Below are 13,047 nucleotides of genomic sequence, written 5' to 3' on the forward strand. Positions count from 1 at the left end.
CCCCTTCCCCATCTGGCCGCACACGCTGGGGAGTGCGCAGAGAGACCCCTGGTCTTCTCTGGCCAGTGCAGGTGCCCCTGCAGCCGTGACCCTGCACACGGGCTGTGTGGGCTAGGGGTGGGGGTGCTGCGGGGACAGCCACTGTTGGGGAAGGAGTCTAGGGGTGCCGTGTTGGGGCTGTTGGGTGTGTGGCTACGGTCTAGAGCTCTCAAGTGTTTCCTTGTCCACATGAGTTATTTTAATTGCCCTTTTGGAGTTCACGCCCTTTGTCTACTGGTACTTGTGACCTGAGCAGAGTCTATCCACGTACCAACGGAAATTTATGGTGAAACAGTCAACCTTCAACCCTATTCTGGTAAATTATCAGCTATGCGAGTATCACCGGCAAATTGTTCATTACAGACCAGGATGAAATGAAGTTCAGTCCTTGTCCAGCCAAAATATAATTACAAAGTTAAGTCTATTGATGAGGAAAACAAAGCAAACTCAAAAAGGCATGCAGTCCCGTCTCCCGACAATTATTAAGATTAATGTGTTTACTTCCTTTTGCTTGGGTCAGTTGTAGTTATCTCCACAGAACAAAAGTCACTCGAATGGATAAGGAAGATGTGGTCCATATACACTATGGAGTATGATGCCTCCATCAGAAAGGACGAATACCCAACTTTTGTAGCAACATAGACGGGACTGGAGGAGATTATGCTGAGTGAAATAAGTCAAGCAGAGAGAGTCATTATCATATGGTTTCACTTATTTGTGGAGCATAACAAATAGCATGGAGGACATGGGGAGTTAGAGTGGAGAAGGGAGTTGGGGGAAATTGGAAGGGGAGGTGAACCATGAGAGACTATGGACTCTGAAAAACAATCTGAGGGTTTTGAAGGGGTGGGGGGTGGGAGGTCGGGGTACCAGGTGGTGGGTATTAGAGAGGGCACGGACTGCATGGAGCACTGGGTGTGGTGCAAAAACAATGAATTCTGTTACACTGCAATAAAAAAAGGGTCACTGAGTGTGTCCCACACTCAGCCGCATGCGCAGCCTGCCCCCTGCAGAGCAGTGAGGGCCGCCCTCATCAGCGCCCCCAGCGCAGGTCAGAGGGAATCGCAATCTCGGAAACCTCAAAGAGGCCGTGAGGCGTGGCTCATTCCCCCTCCCTTGTCCAAAGACCCCTTTCAAGTGTATTCAGCAAAATGAACCTCTCTTTTGTTAAGGTGTGTGGCCGTCTCCAGGTAAAGCACAAAATACCGGCCCCCGCTTCCGCCTCCAGAGGGAGGGGGATGACCCCAGGACTGGGTCTTCCAAACACCGATCCGTCGTTCTACTGAACAGTCTTCCTGGCTGTTTGACGGATCCCCGAACGTGAGTCTGGGGACACTGTGTCCCCACACAACAGGCACAGCGGGATTTTATAAATACTTTACAAAGAGTTATAACTGGCAAACCTGACATTTGCAGGGACGACAGTTGGCGTATGTGAATTTTCTATAAAGCACTGGAAATCAGCAGTGATTCCGCGTGACCTGTGGGGCTCTCCACCGCCCAGCCTTCACTCAAGTCTTCAGTCAAGGGACCCCAGGCCCTCCGCGGCCCACTCACCCCAGGAAGAAGCAAAGAGACATCTGTGCAGGGCGGGGGGAGCTCTTTGTGTCGCCGAAACAGGCCCCCAGAAGAAGTCCAGTTTCTGGATGGCCCTGGCCTGACCTTTAAGAAGTCAAGGGCAGGGGGTGGGCACTGAGAGCTGTGATGAGTGATCTGAGTCAGGAGCAGGAGCCGGGTTTGAGTCACTGCCGTGGGCGCCCATACTGTGCGTCTGACTCCCTTATTCCCGCCCTGTTCATCCATTTCTGAAACAGAGGCAGAAAAAGTAGGAAGTCTGGCACAACCAGCATCCCCTTCCACGGCCCCTGACGACCCCCGTGCAAGGTCGGGAACATCATGTTCTCTCCTCTCAACCTGTCTCTCCTGAGGAAGGCATCAGGTTCAACACTTGTCGCCGGAGACGAATGTCTCGTAGAATCGTCCGCATCTGAGTGTGGCTGCTAGATCCCTGGGGAACATGAGGACAGCTGGTTGGGGCGGGCAGCCCCGAAGCCGCAGACAGCTGGCCCAGGGGACAAGGGCTCCCTGCCTCTTGCCAAGCACCAGACTTCCCCCGTCTCCTAACATATACGATCGAGTCCCCGCGGGCTCCGGGGAGCCACATTCGGTCCGCTGACCGGGAATCTGAGTCAGGGTGGACACCGGCGGCTCAGCTCTCCCTCCTCCCTTCTACTTTCGCACTGCCAGGAGGGGGCCAAGAATGCAGGGAAAAGTCCATCCGACCACCAGATCCGTGTGTCCAGGTGGCCGATGTCCAGACCGCAGGCTTCCTCTGCATGGAGAGGATGACCCTGGCCGCAAGCGACAGATGCTTGAGTAGGGCAGGACCCAGGGCTCGCCCTCCTCCCTGGGCATTTTCTGGTCTGTTTTGTGTGTGCCCTTTGCCTGCCTCCTCCGCGGAAACATGCGTTTTCCAGCCGAGAACCTGTTCGGGTGCCAGGATCCACGCAAAGTTCTTCACCTGGGGTTCCCAAAGGCCGGGCTTGGCGGTGTCGGGAGCGCTAACCCGGGCACTGCACAGGGGATGGGGTGGATTCAGGCCAGCAGCCCAGCTCCGGACCCGAGTCCCCATGCTGTGAAGAGGGACTCGGGCGCGGAGAAGAGACGTTCCCTCAGGTCCCTCCCGGCGATGGCGGGTGGGGGTAGTTTCAGAGGTTAAGGCCCAGGAAAGGTTCAGAGAGCAGGGGTTCTGGGCAGCCAAATGCGACCTCGCCCCGCTGGCGCCGACTCTGCGCCCGGGTCCCCACGCGACCGCGGCCCTCCGCGTCGCCAGGCGGTCCCCGAGGTGGTCCGGGCGGCTGGCGGCGCGGGGCGGGGCGGCAGGTGGGCGGGCTCCGCTCGGCAGCCGTGTTTACCTGGCTCGCAGGAAGCCCGGGCGGCGGGGGCGGGAGGCGGGGTGCGCGCCGGGCCCTGGAGCAGCCGCCCTCAGTCACCGCCGCGCGCCAGCGAGGACGAGCCTGCGGCCCCGGCGGCCCGCGTCTCCCTCCCGGGAAGGCAGCGCCGGCAGCGAGCTCCGGGAGCCGGCTCCCCACGAGTGGGGCCCGGGCTGCGGAGAGGCGGCCTGGGACCCCGCGGCGCCCTCGGCCTCGGAGCGGCGGACTCGAGGTGGGTGATCTCGGCGGGGGCGGGCGGGGCGGCCCCGGGCTTGGTGTGCGCGCCCCGGAGCGGGGCCCCCGGCCCTCTGGGCGGGACCCGGGGCGCAGGGCTGTCCTGGGCAGCGGCGCTGGTGGCAGCCCGAGGCCTCGCTGCGAGTGGGTGGGCGCGGGTGTGGGCGCCGGTCTAGGGCGGCGGGCGCTGGAACCCGACGGGTTTCCAGGTGTGGCCTCCGGCCAGGCCCCGAGGCCAGGTCGCGGGAAGGGCGCGCGGCCTAGAGGTGGCGGTGGGGGTGGGGTTTAGGGGTGACAGGTGTGGAAGGTCAAAAGAGGCCGCTCCTGGCGACATGGAGACGGGTGCTGGTGGCGAGCTGAAGGGCAGGCTGGGGGTCCCTGCCAGTTCTGAGTGCTAGTTCTACGCGCGGAGCCCCGCGGACGCCCCCGCACCCCACCCCGGAACGAAGCAAGTTTCTGATCACGGAGTGGGGGGGCCACTGGAGACTCGCCTGGCTTCCGCCTTCGCCGGGCCTGTCCCAGCTCCAGTGCGCGCTGCCTGCAGCCGCTTGCAGAGGCCACCTGCGGCCGCCTGCACCCACCTGCAGCCCCCTCGGCCCACCTGTGGCCGCCTGCACCCACCTGCAGCCCCCTCGGCCCACCTGCGGCCACCTGCGCGCCTGGCGCCTGTGACTGGGGGCGCGCGCTCCGCCTTGGCCCGGCTTGGTGGGTGGTGGCCCCTACGACGTGTTCTGCCCTCACTGCTCTGACGCCCCTTGGCTCTGGGTCTCCTGGGATGCTTGGTGGCAGCTCCTGGTTTCTTTCAAGGCCCCCTTTCGCCCTCAGTTAGGGAAGGCAGAGTGGGGTTTACAAAACGGTTAAGTTTCTTCGGGGATCTCAGTAAGTCTCTGGCAGGAAACAGGCGCATTCTGGTTCCTGTTCTGTGTTTTCCAATTGCGACAACGTGAGAATCAACAATGAGTGTGCGTTCAGCTCCACAGCCGTGGCAGGCGCGGGAGGGGGCTAGGGTGTGCGCTGAGGGGTGTAAACATGGTTGGGGGGGCCCTGGCTGACTAGGGAGGGACACCCCCACTCGGCTGGAAGGAGTTTTTCAGAGGAAGCAGGGTGTTGGAGCACCCTAATAGCGCTGGTTATTGGAGACTGTCACTCACCAGGGACCGGACATTTTACAGCCCACGGCCCACAGGTCAGGGGCCAGTGGGCACCAAGGCTCACTGGGAGGCCACCCGTGGGCGGCAGTGGGGCCCGCTGGGACATCACGGCCTGTGCCTGGAGCTGGGGAGCCCAGACCAGAGCGGCCCTTCTTGAAGGGTGGCCCAGAGGACCTGCTGGAGGCCGTCGGCCTAATAACATGTTTCTACCAGACAAGGAGAAGGGCCCAGTAGCAGTTTTATGTTTTTAAGTGGAACAAACAAAAACCTGAAGGGAAGGAATCCTGTTAGAAGTGACCGTATAGTGCTGGTTAGCAAGATCTCTCAAGGATTTAACTATTCTGAAATGACTGCTTTTATGAACTCAGGGGGGACTGAAGTTCTTTGGTTCAAATCCACTTTCTGACGGATCGCGATTCTGCTCGACGGTGAGACGGTGTAAGACAAGGTGCTTTCTCTGGGACTTGGCGTTGACTTGCCCCGCGGGGGGTTGGGAAGGTCGGGTCTTGCTGCCAGGGTCCCCGGTGGCAGTGAGTGCTGGTGGCGGAGGATGTTGGCAGTTTTCTTGCCACCTGACCTGACAAACGTTAGTTGGATCACGTGGTCACCGCGAGTCTGGTGGGATAGCTCCACCTGTGGGCTGTGCACGCTTCCTTTCAGCCGCGGCCCACACTGTCCCTCCCCCTCCCCGAGCCCCTGGCACCACTGGTCTTGTTCCCCAATTTCTGTAACTTCGTCATTTCGAGAACGCTGGATGAACGGAGTCACCCAATACCTAGGCTTTCTCCATCGGCTTTTTTCACCAAGCGCCATTCTCCTGAGGTCTGATCAGGGTGAGTCTATGTTCTTTTTCATTCCTGAGCCGTGTTTCGTGGCGTGCAGGCATCACTGTTCTGGGCTGTTTGTTTGTTTGTTTTAGCCATTCCCTCTTGGAAGGGCACTTGGGTCGTTGACAGTTTGGGGTTATTATGAACACAGTTGTGTTGAACGTCCTCGTTCAGGTTTTTGTGTGAGCACAGCGTTCATTTCTTTGGGAATGAGTGCCCACGAGTACAGTGGCTAAGTCATAGGGCAAGCACATGCTTCGTTTTGTGAAAAACTGACGTCCTCTCTTCTAGAATGGCTGCGCTGTTCTGCGAGGTGAGAGGGACCCAGGATGTGCATAGCATCGACCGCGGGTGGCACCGTGGCTACTTTTTATTTCAGCTGTTCTATCATGAGATGTGAGGTGACATCGTGATTTTGATTTGCATCTCCCTCAGGGATAATGACGTGGAAGATTTCCTGCGTGTATCTGCCATCTGTGCATCCTACAGTGAACAGCCTGCTCGTGTCCTTGCCCGTGTTCTAATTGGGCGTTTGGTCTCGATGGTTCTTCCTATGTTCTAGACAGTGGTCCGGTGGTTGGCAGTTATATTCTGGTAGTGGCCTTTCGTCTTCTTTCCACAAGGTTGTTGGTAGAGAGAAAGTTTTTCAACGTGACGAGACCTGTTATTAATTTTTCCTTTCATGGGTTGAAATGGTGGGGGAGGGTGAGAACGCTCTGCCTAACCTGAGGTCCTGGAGATTTTCCTCCCGTTTTTTTGTTTGTTTGTTTGTTTGTTTTTTCCCTGCCTAGTGTAGTTTCGCATCTTACACCTAAGTCTGTTGTCCATTTTTGAGTTCATCTGTGTATAAAGTGTGAGGTGTAGGTTGAGGGCTTTTTGTTTTGCTTTGATTTACTGTTCCCTATGAGTGTCCTGTCGCTCCAGGGCTGTTGCCCAACAGAAGGTCACTCCTCAGTCAAGCTGCCCTGCTCCTCTGTCAGAAGTCACTTCCGCATACTTGTGTGGGTCCGGTTCTGGGTTCTGGGTTCTGTGCCACCCGTCCGGTGTCTGTCCCGCCACTGGCACCACACCAGCTTGATATCCACAGCAGCACAGTAAACCTTCACAATGGGTAGAGCGAGTCCCCTTACTGGCCGCCGTACTGGAATCGTGGCGACTCCTCCACGGCCTGCACCTTTCCGCTCACAAGGGTTAGAATAGGCTCCTTTAGGTCTGCACCTCTCAAGGGGATGTTGATTTCTTTTAAAATTAATTCACTTTCCTGAAGAGTGAAGGGGTTAACGTTTTCCAAAAGAAAAGAAGAAAATAAGGTTTTATTCGTAAGTGGTTAAACAAATTTCATGTTTAGTTTTATAGTAGAGACGAATGTAAAAAATACGCCAACAGGCGCGTAAAGAGGAGAAAGAACACGGACAGGGGGCTCCCAGCGCAGAGGAGCACAGAGGCAGAAGGGAGGCTTCGCAGTGTCTGACGGCCTAGTTCATGGCCAGCTTGGACACACACATACGCTCTGATGCACACCCCCCCACAGTTCTGCACACACGCACGCACACCTCACAACTGCACACACCTGGAGTCCGTGCCGGTGGCCTTGGGGACATTGCTCCTTGACACCTTCGTCCTCAGGAGGTGAAAGCAGCACTTTGCACAAAAAGGGCGACCACCCTGCTCCCCAAATGTTGTTCTGTTTGTTTTATTTTTAATTTCTTTATGAAGCAGTCCCCACACCCAGCATGGAGCCCACTGTCAGACTTGAACCCACAACCCTGAGATCAAGACCTGAGCCGAGGTCAAGAGTCAGACACTACTGGGCCACCCAGGCGCCCCCCGAATGTTATTTTAAACAAGGTTTAATCTTCTGAATTTCTCAACCCAGGAGCTGATTTTTACGAGACACTGTTCTTCATAATACCTGTGTTTTCAGGACGTACATAAAATCCATTAAAGGTCTAGTTAATCTGCCCCTCTCCCGAGACAGATTTGTTTTCTAAAAGGACACAGACCGACTGACTAATGGTGCCCGCAGGGCCCTGGAGGAAGGCTGTGCGTCCCGGTGGGGAAGCCCGGCCATGTGCTTTCTCTGCAGTCCCTCTGCCCCCATCGAAGCCAGCAGGCTCCGTCCCCAGAGAAGCCCGAGTTCTCTGCGGGGAGCAGGCCTGTCGAGGGGCACGTCTAAGGTCTGAGACACATGTCCCAAACCTCTGGTCCCAAGCCCCCAGAACTTGCCTTCACAAGTCAGAGGCCCGGATCAGGACGGGGCTACCCTCACCCTCCCCAGCCACCCTTGGGTGGTGCCCCCAGGCCCAGGCCTGTGATCTCGCCTTGTCCCCGGCAGGCCACACGAGCACCTGGAGAGGGCCCAGAAACCAGGGGCCTTTGTAAAACAGCTCGCCTTGGAAAGAATTAGATAGGAAAACAGTCCAACTTTTCACCTGCAGGAGCTCGAGAACATCTCTCTTGATGGCGATAGGACACCCCACCTCAGAACTCACACTGGCTTTGAAAAGGGGTCAGTGGCTCGTAGGTGGTGACAAGGAGGGTGTGGGAGGGGGTGTCTCTGAGGCGAAGCCACAGCCTGCCTACAGGAAGTGAGTTTCTGCTCTGAGCCCCTTGGCTGTTTTTCTTCAGGGCGAGATGCTTTTCCTTCATATGTATTGCAAAATCAAAAACACAAAAATAGTTTAGGACATTTTATAAAATGCAGTGGTTTTTAACAGCATGTGGATTTTGATTATGCAGAAATGCAGGCTTGGGTTTGGTGTCTGTCTCTCAGTTTTAAAACCATGTAGCAGACAGGAGTGTCAGCGCTTGTTTTGTGAACAGACGTGACTTGGCTGTGCTTGTACGCCGGGTTTGGTTTGATCTGTGGTCAGCATTCAGTGCCGACCATCTTGACATTCGGGGACTGCGTGCCCTCTGAGCGCCCTGATGCTGGGGGCCCACGCCCGCTCATGGAGCCGTGTCGTGCCCTGCAGCCCGCGGGGGACAGAACCGTGGCCCACTGTGCTGCCCTTCGGGACCTGGCTCCCCGTCCCCAGCACCCCGCAGCTCCCCATCCGCACCATCCCTTAGCTCCTGGCTGGAATCCAGCAGGACAGTGACTTCCTGTGAGTAGGGCTCGCAGAGACATGGGCCTTATGGGTGTGACGTGTCTTCCTGCAGTGATGTTTTCTGAAATTTACGTTTCAGAGAATGACTCCTCTATGATGTAGTTAAATAGAGTGAGGGTTTGATTTTTGTCAGAGGGGTCCGTGAGCATGGTTGCCCTGGGGTTTTAAGTAAGGGCAAGACCCCTGACAGCCGTGTCCACCTTGCACATGTGGTGTCCTTGCCTCATGGGGTCAGGCGACACGGGACCACCGTGCAGCCCAGGGTGCCGGCCCGCCACATCCTGCCCTCCCCTCCCATTAGGAATGTCTGTCGCGCCGCCCCCCCAGCGGGAGGGAGCAGCCAGGTACGAGCGCAGCTCCCGCAGCACACGCGAGGCCTCGCCCCATCAACCACCGGCCTAGACAGACAGAAGACTCCCTCCGCTGTCGCTCTTCCGCCAGAGTCTGGTGGGAAACCTAGAGACAGAACACACAGAACCATCTCCCTGGGTCTGTTCTGATGGCTCGCAGGGGGCACAGGGGCCGTGGGGGCACGAGGGGCGTGGTGGCGGGCTACCAGAGTGTCGGCCAGCCCGGCTGTGTGTCTTCTCGTGAGGCTGAGGGGCCGGGCCGACGCTTGTTTGCCCTTGGGTCGTCTGCCTACTGCCTGCCTCACTGCGTCCGGAATTCTTAGTCAATGCAGAGTCCCAGTGTCGTCCGGAATTCTTAGTCAATGCAGAGTCCCAGGCCCCGTTTCCGGCACACCAGCCACAGTCTTGGGGACCGGGTACAGGAGTACGTATTTTAATGAGCTCCCGAGTAAACTGCGAGCACCCCCACTCCTAGCGGGGGAGGGGCGGTCTCGTCTCCACGCGGTTATCCACATGTACACACGGGCTCGCAGACGTGCGTTTGAGTAAGGTCGACCAGACCTGGCGTTCCACTGATACCATGACCCCACGGTAGAAGGAGGCACTCTGGGACAACGACATTCCATCCGGTGACACTCCCACGGGTATCGTTCCCGGCTGCCGCGCGTCCCGCTCTCAGAGAACAGCGTTCCGTCGGGTAAGCGTGAGCGTCTCTGAGGACGGTGCTCGGATTCTCCGTCCGTGTTCTCCTGCGTCGTCGGAACCTAACGTTCCTGCTGACCTTGCTGTGGCAGCAGAAGGCACAGAGCTGCACCGCGGCCTTCCCAAGCGCAGCCCGTGCGTGAGGAGTTTTGAAATCCACGGACTGGGGTGCGCGGAACACCCCGCTCCAGGTTCACAGGCCCGCGGCGGGACAGCAGGTGTAGCTCTTGCCCCGAGGGTTCCTCTGTGTGAGGAGGGGCCTTGGAAGCACACACACGGGTTTCCCACCGCAAAGCCCCTGCCCTGCACACAGACGGTGCACCACGGGGCTCCTGGAGAGCAGGACCGCTCTGCGGAGGGAGGAGGCGAGGTCGTGCTGTGCAGAGGCGTCCTGGTCCCAGGGCACTCCCCGGGCCTCAAACCTCCCCCAGCAGCCCCACGCCACTCCCCGTGGCCCCGTGGCCCCGTGGCCTGCTCCCTTATACATCTGCTGATCCCGGGCTGTCTGTCTCAGGACGCACTCCTTCCCCGCTCAGCTTTTAGCAGCGCAGCCTCTGACCCCTGGCTCGGGAGCATCTTGCTGACGCGGAGCTTAAATGTTCCATCACACGTGTGCATCCTGGGACACTGCAAGTGTGGCTTACGTGCCTTGGTGTCACTGGCATAGCGTGTGGGTTTCCTGTCTGTAGCATCCGCGGCTGGCGGAGCTCTGCTGGGCCTGTCGTCATCGTGTGACTGGTGCGCAGCAGGGTCTGGAGTTCGGGGAGGAAGAGGCTGCGTCTGTTCCTCCCCTGTCAGAAGAACGTCATATGTGACTCATTCAGCTTACCGTGTTGCCTTGGAAGACCGGGTAAATTAAAGCAGCAATTTAATAAAATAAATGTGATACTTGTATTTTACAAACTAGGTTTCTGTGTGTGTGCGTGTGTGTGTCTGCACGTGTGTGTGTCCGTGCATGCGTGTTGGAGGGGTGCAGTGGGGGTGCCCTGGTTGTTTTTATTCTGGTTCCTTTGGTGTCTGAAGATGCAGTGACCTTGGAAGGGCTGAGACGGAGCACTCCGAAGTGTGGGCACCGCCGCACTTGTCTTCCCAGGAATCGAGAGAGGAAGGAGACGTCGGATGTCGGCACAGGCGGAACACGTCTGCGGCCTCCGGATGGCGTGTCGCACCGCTCCTGGAAGGGAGCACCATCCCAGGAGAGAGATGGTGATTCTTTTATCTGTCCTGATTTCCATATGTCAGGACTTATTTTGGAGGAGAGACGGCTTCAGACCAATACGGAAAGCCGACCTCATCCACTCCAGACTGGTGGTGGGGACTGTGGGGTGGGGGTGGCGGTGCTCAGACCTGGAGGGAGACTTCCTGAAAATGCTGCGAAACGTCACAGGTAAAGCCGCATTAGTAACTGTCCTGACACTAAGTGTAAATAGAAGTGCACATGTCCGGAGGGTTGGCAACACCGAAGTAAGTGAGCTGTAGGAAAAGTACATGTCACTGTGAAGCTAGGTTAAAACCTGGACGAGATTTCAAACCAACTGAAGCAGCAGCAACAACTGAAGCCAGGGCCGGCCCGAGGCGGTGGTCTCGTGGGAGCCGCTGTGGTAGAGTCGTCGCAGAGCCTGTGCCTCTGGGACGGATTTCTCTTCTTTCAAGACTTGGGCTCAGACAGGAGTTTGGAAAATGTACCCTGCACTCAACCCACAGGGCTCGCCCCGACCTCCTCCCGCGAGCGACACCCCATGACCGTGACTCCCGTCATCAGGAGGGAGCCCGGAAGGAGGCTGCTCTGGGATCCAGACCCCAGGGTCTCCCCATCGTCGTCTTACCGTCGTCTCGCTGGGCGCGCTCTGGCGGTCTCTGCGCAGACCCATCCCGGCCCTTGGGTGGTGTGTGCCGGAGGCAGGCGGCGGGACAGCGTGCGGAGGGAAGCAGCAGGTGTCCACTCGGTCCTCCAAGCAGGCGACGCCCGGGCCCCGGGCGGTGCCCGTGGGCTTCAGGCAGGAAGGAGAAGCAGCCGGCGGAGGTCTCAGTGCAGCGTCAGCCGTGGGCCTGACTCATGCACAGAGGGTCCCTACTGAGCTACCTGCCCAGGGAGCCGGGCTGCCCCCGTCCCGGAGGCCAGTCCGCTGTGCAGGGGCCTGGTTGGATCGGCCTGGCTCCAAGTGTTTCTATTTAGCCACATTTGGAGGAAGGTTTACTAGAGCGTAATCTCTAAATAAGCACCTTGAAGAGATAATTAATTCAGGCACAAACCCCCAGCCCCTGAGTCCACCAGTGCATTGTTTCTACGTGTTGCTGTGACGGGTGATGCGGGAGCTGAGCACAGGGTTGCGCTTCCTTGACGCCGGGTCCCCCTCGCCTCCCGAAGGGCAGCATCCGCGACTCCAGGCCACATCCCCTTCCCAGGCTCAGAGGAGTCGCTTTGCCCTTGGCCTTGGCCCCTTTGCACAGCACATGTGGGCCAGGTGGCGGCTCCCAGGGATCTGGCTGCGGGCTCTGCGTCCAGGACCTGGGCACCCAGACCCTCCGTCCCCCGTGCCTCCTGGTCCCCATGCCAGCAGGCGTGGCAGGTTTCCGTCTGGAGCTGAGGGCAGGGGCTGGCAGTCTGGCCGCTGCTTCTGTGCTCGGCGCCCAGCCATCTACCCACACTTCCTGTCTGCAGGGTCCTGGGTTCCTTCTGAGCCAGGGCTTCCGCGTTTGCCGGGACTCCGCCCCAGATGGGCCTTCAGGGCCCTGGCTCCTTGGCTCTCCTCTTGGTGCCCCAGGCTGGGTGGACCTCGGCGGCTCCTTCCGGCTCAGCCAGTCCTCCCCGCCACGCCCACCCCTTGGGCTTCCCCGCGGACCACGTGCTGGTCTGGTTGGGTGTGTGGCCACAAACCAAGGACGGGTCTCCAGGCACAGACTGCCGCTCGAGAGAGTGTGTGTGTGTGGGCAGGTGAGCACATGTGATTGGTTGGGGTCGAGGGGCGGCTTCCTGGTTTCATTCCGTTTTCTCCTAGTCACTTCATGGGTATTTCCTGAGCACCTACGACATACCAGTCGCTGTCATGGTGCTGGGGACGGAGCAGTGTGCAAACCAAAAGCCCCACTTTCGTTGTAGGGTCGTTACAGCAGCTCCAACTGACAGAGCTCTGGCCTGGGCCTCCGACCACGTGTGGGCTTCTCTCCTGGGCATACCCTGCCTCATTCTATAAAGGGTTTGAGGCAGAAGTAGGTTAGAGTAAGTCTGAGGACTCCTGGCAGAAGGGACGGGCTGGATAACATGTGTGGATGCCTTCCTAGCATCCTGGAACTCGGAAGAGGGAGAGAGTGAGCGCGCATGTGTGCACGGCATGCGTGAGTGTGCACACACTCGTGTGGGTGTGTTTGTGCGCTGCGGGCCTGACAGGGTCCAGCTCTCGTCGCCGGCTCTCCTGCCGCTCCTTCTGGTGCCGAGCACAAGCAGACACTCTAGGAGTGAGTTTTCATAGCATCTTGTCCGGGGCGTGGCCTCTGACTTCGGGAAACCAGCTGTCATAGTCTGACACAATGTGGGTGGCGTTGCTTAGTCCTTGTCGGGGAGCGCTCGAGGCGTAAAGATGCTGGGTGTGCAGAGCCGAGGCTGGCAGAAGCGGAACGCTGTCCCTGGCTGTTGTTGGGCCCCAAGCCGCCCCCGCCTGGCCTCTCGCTTCCCCAGAAGGACAGCAGGTGAGGCTCCCCGA

General features: G+C 58.5%; 1 protein-coding gene across 7 annotated transcripts in view; it reads left to right on the plus strand.

Annotated features, from left to right (window-relative positions):
* The first annotated feature begins 3,093 nt into the window (after positions 1 to 3,093).
* MBP (myelin basic protein) overlaps positions 3,094 to 13,047 on the plus strand; it is a 103,198-nt gene continuing 93,244 nt past the window's right edge. For 2 of the 7 annotated variants that reach the window (XM_032310285.1, XM_032310286.1), the window contains exon 1: positions 11,883 to 12,281. In XM_032310285.1, the coding sequence (XP_032166176.1) occupies positions 11,898 to 12,281 (384 nt within the window). In that variant the 5' untranslated portion in view covers positions 11,883 to 11,897. Of the gene's footprint in view, positions 3,205 to 5,088; positions 5,191 to 5,475; positions 5,498 to 11,882; positions 12,282 to 13,047 lie in introns of those variants that run through there. The other 5 variants (XM_032310288.1, XM_032310289.1, XM_032310292.1 and 2 more) reach the window with 5 other exon arrangements.

The sequence above is a fragment of the Mustela erminea genome, chromosome 13, assembly GCF_009829155.1.
Source record: "Mustela erminea isolate mMusErm1 chromosome 13, mMusErm1.Pri, whole genome shotgun sequence".
In the NCBI taxonomy this organism is placed as follows: Eukaryota; Metazoa; Chordata; class Mammalia; order Carnivora; family Mustelidae; genus Mustela; species Mustela erminea.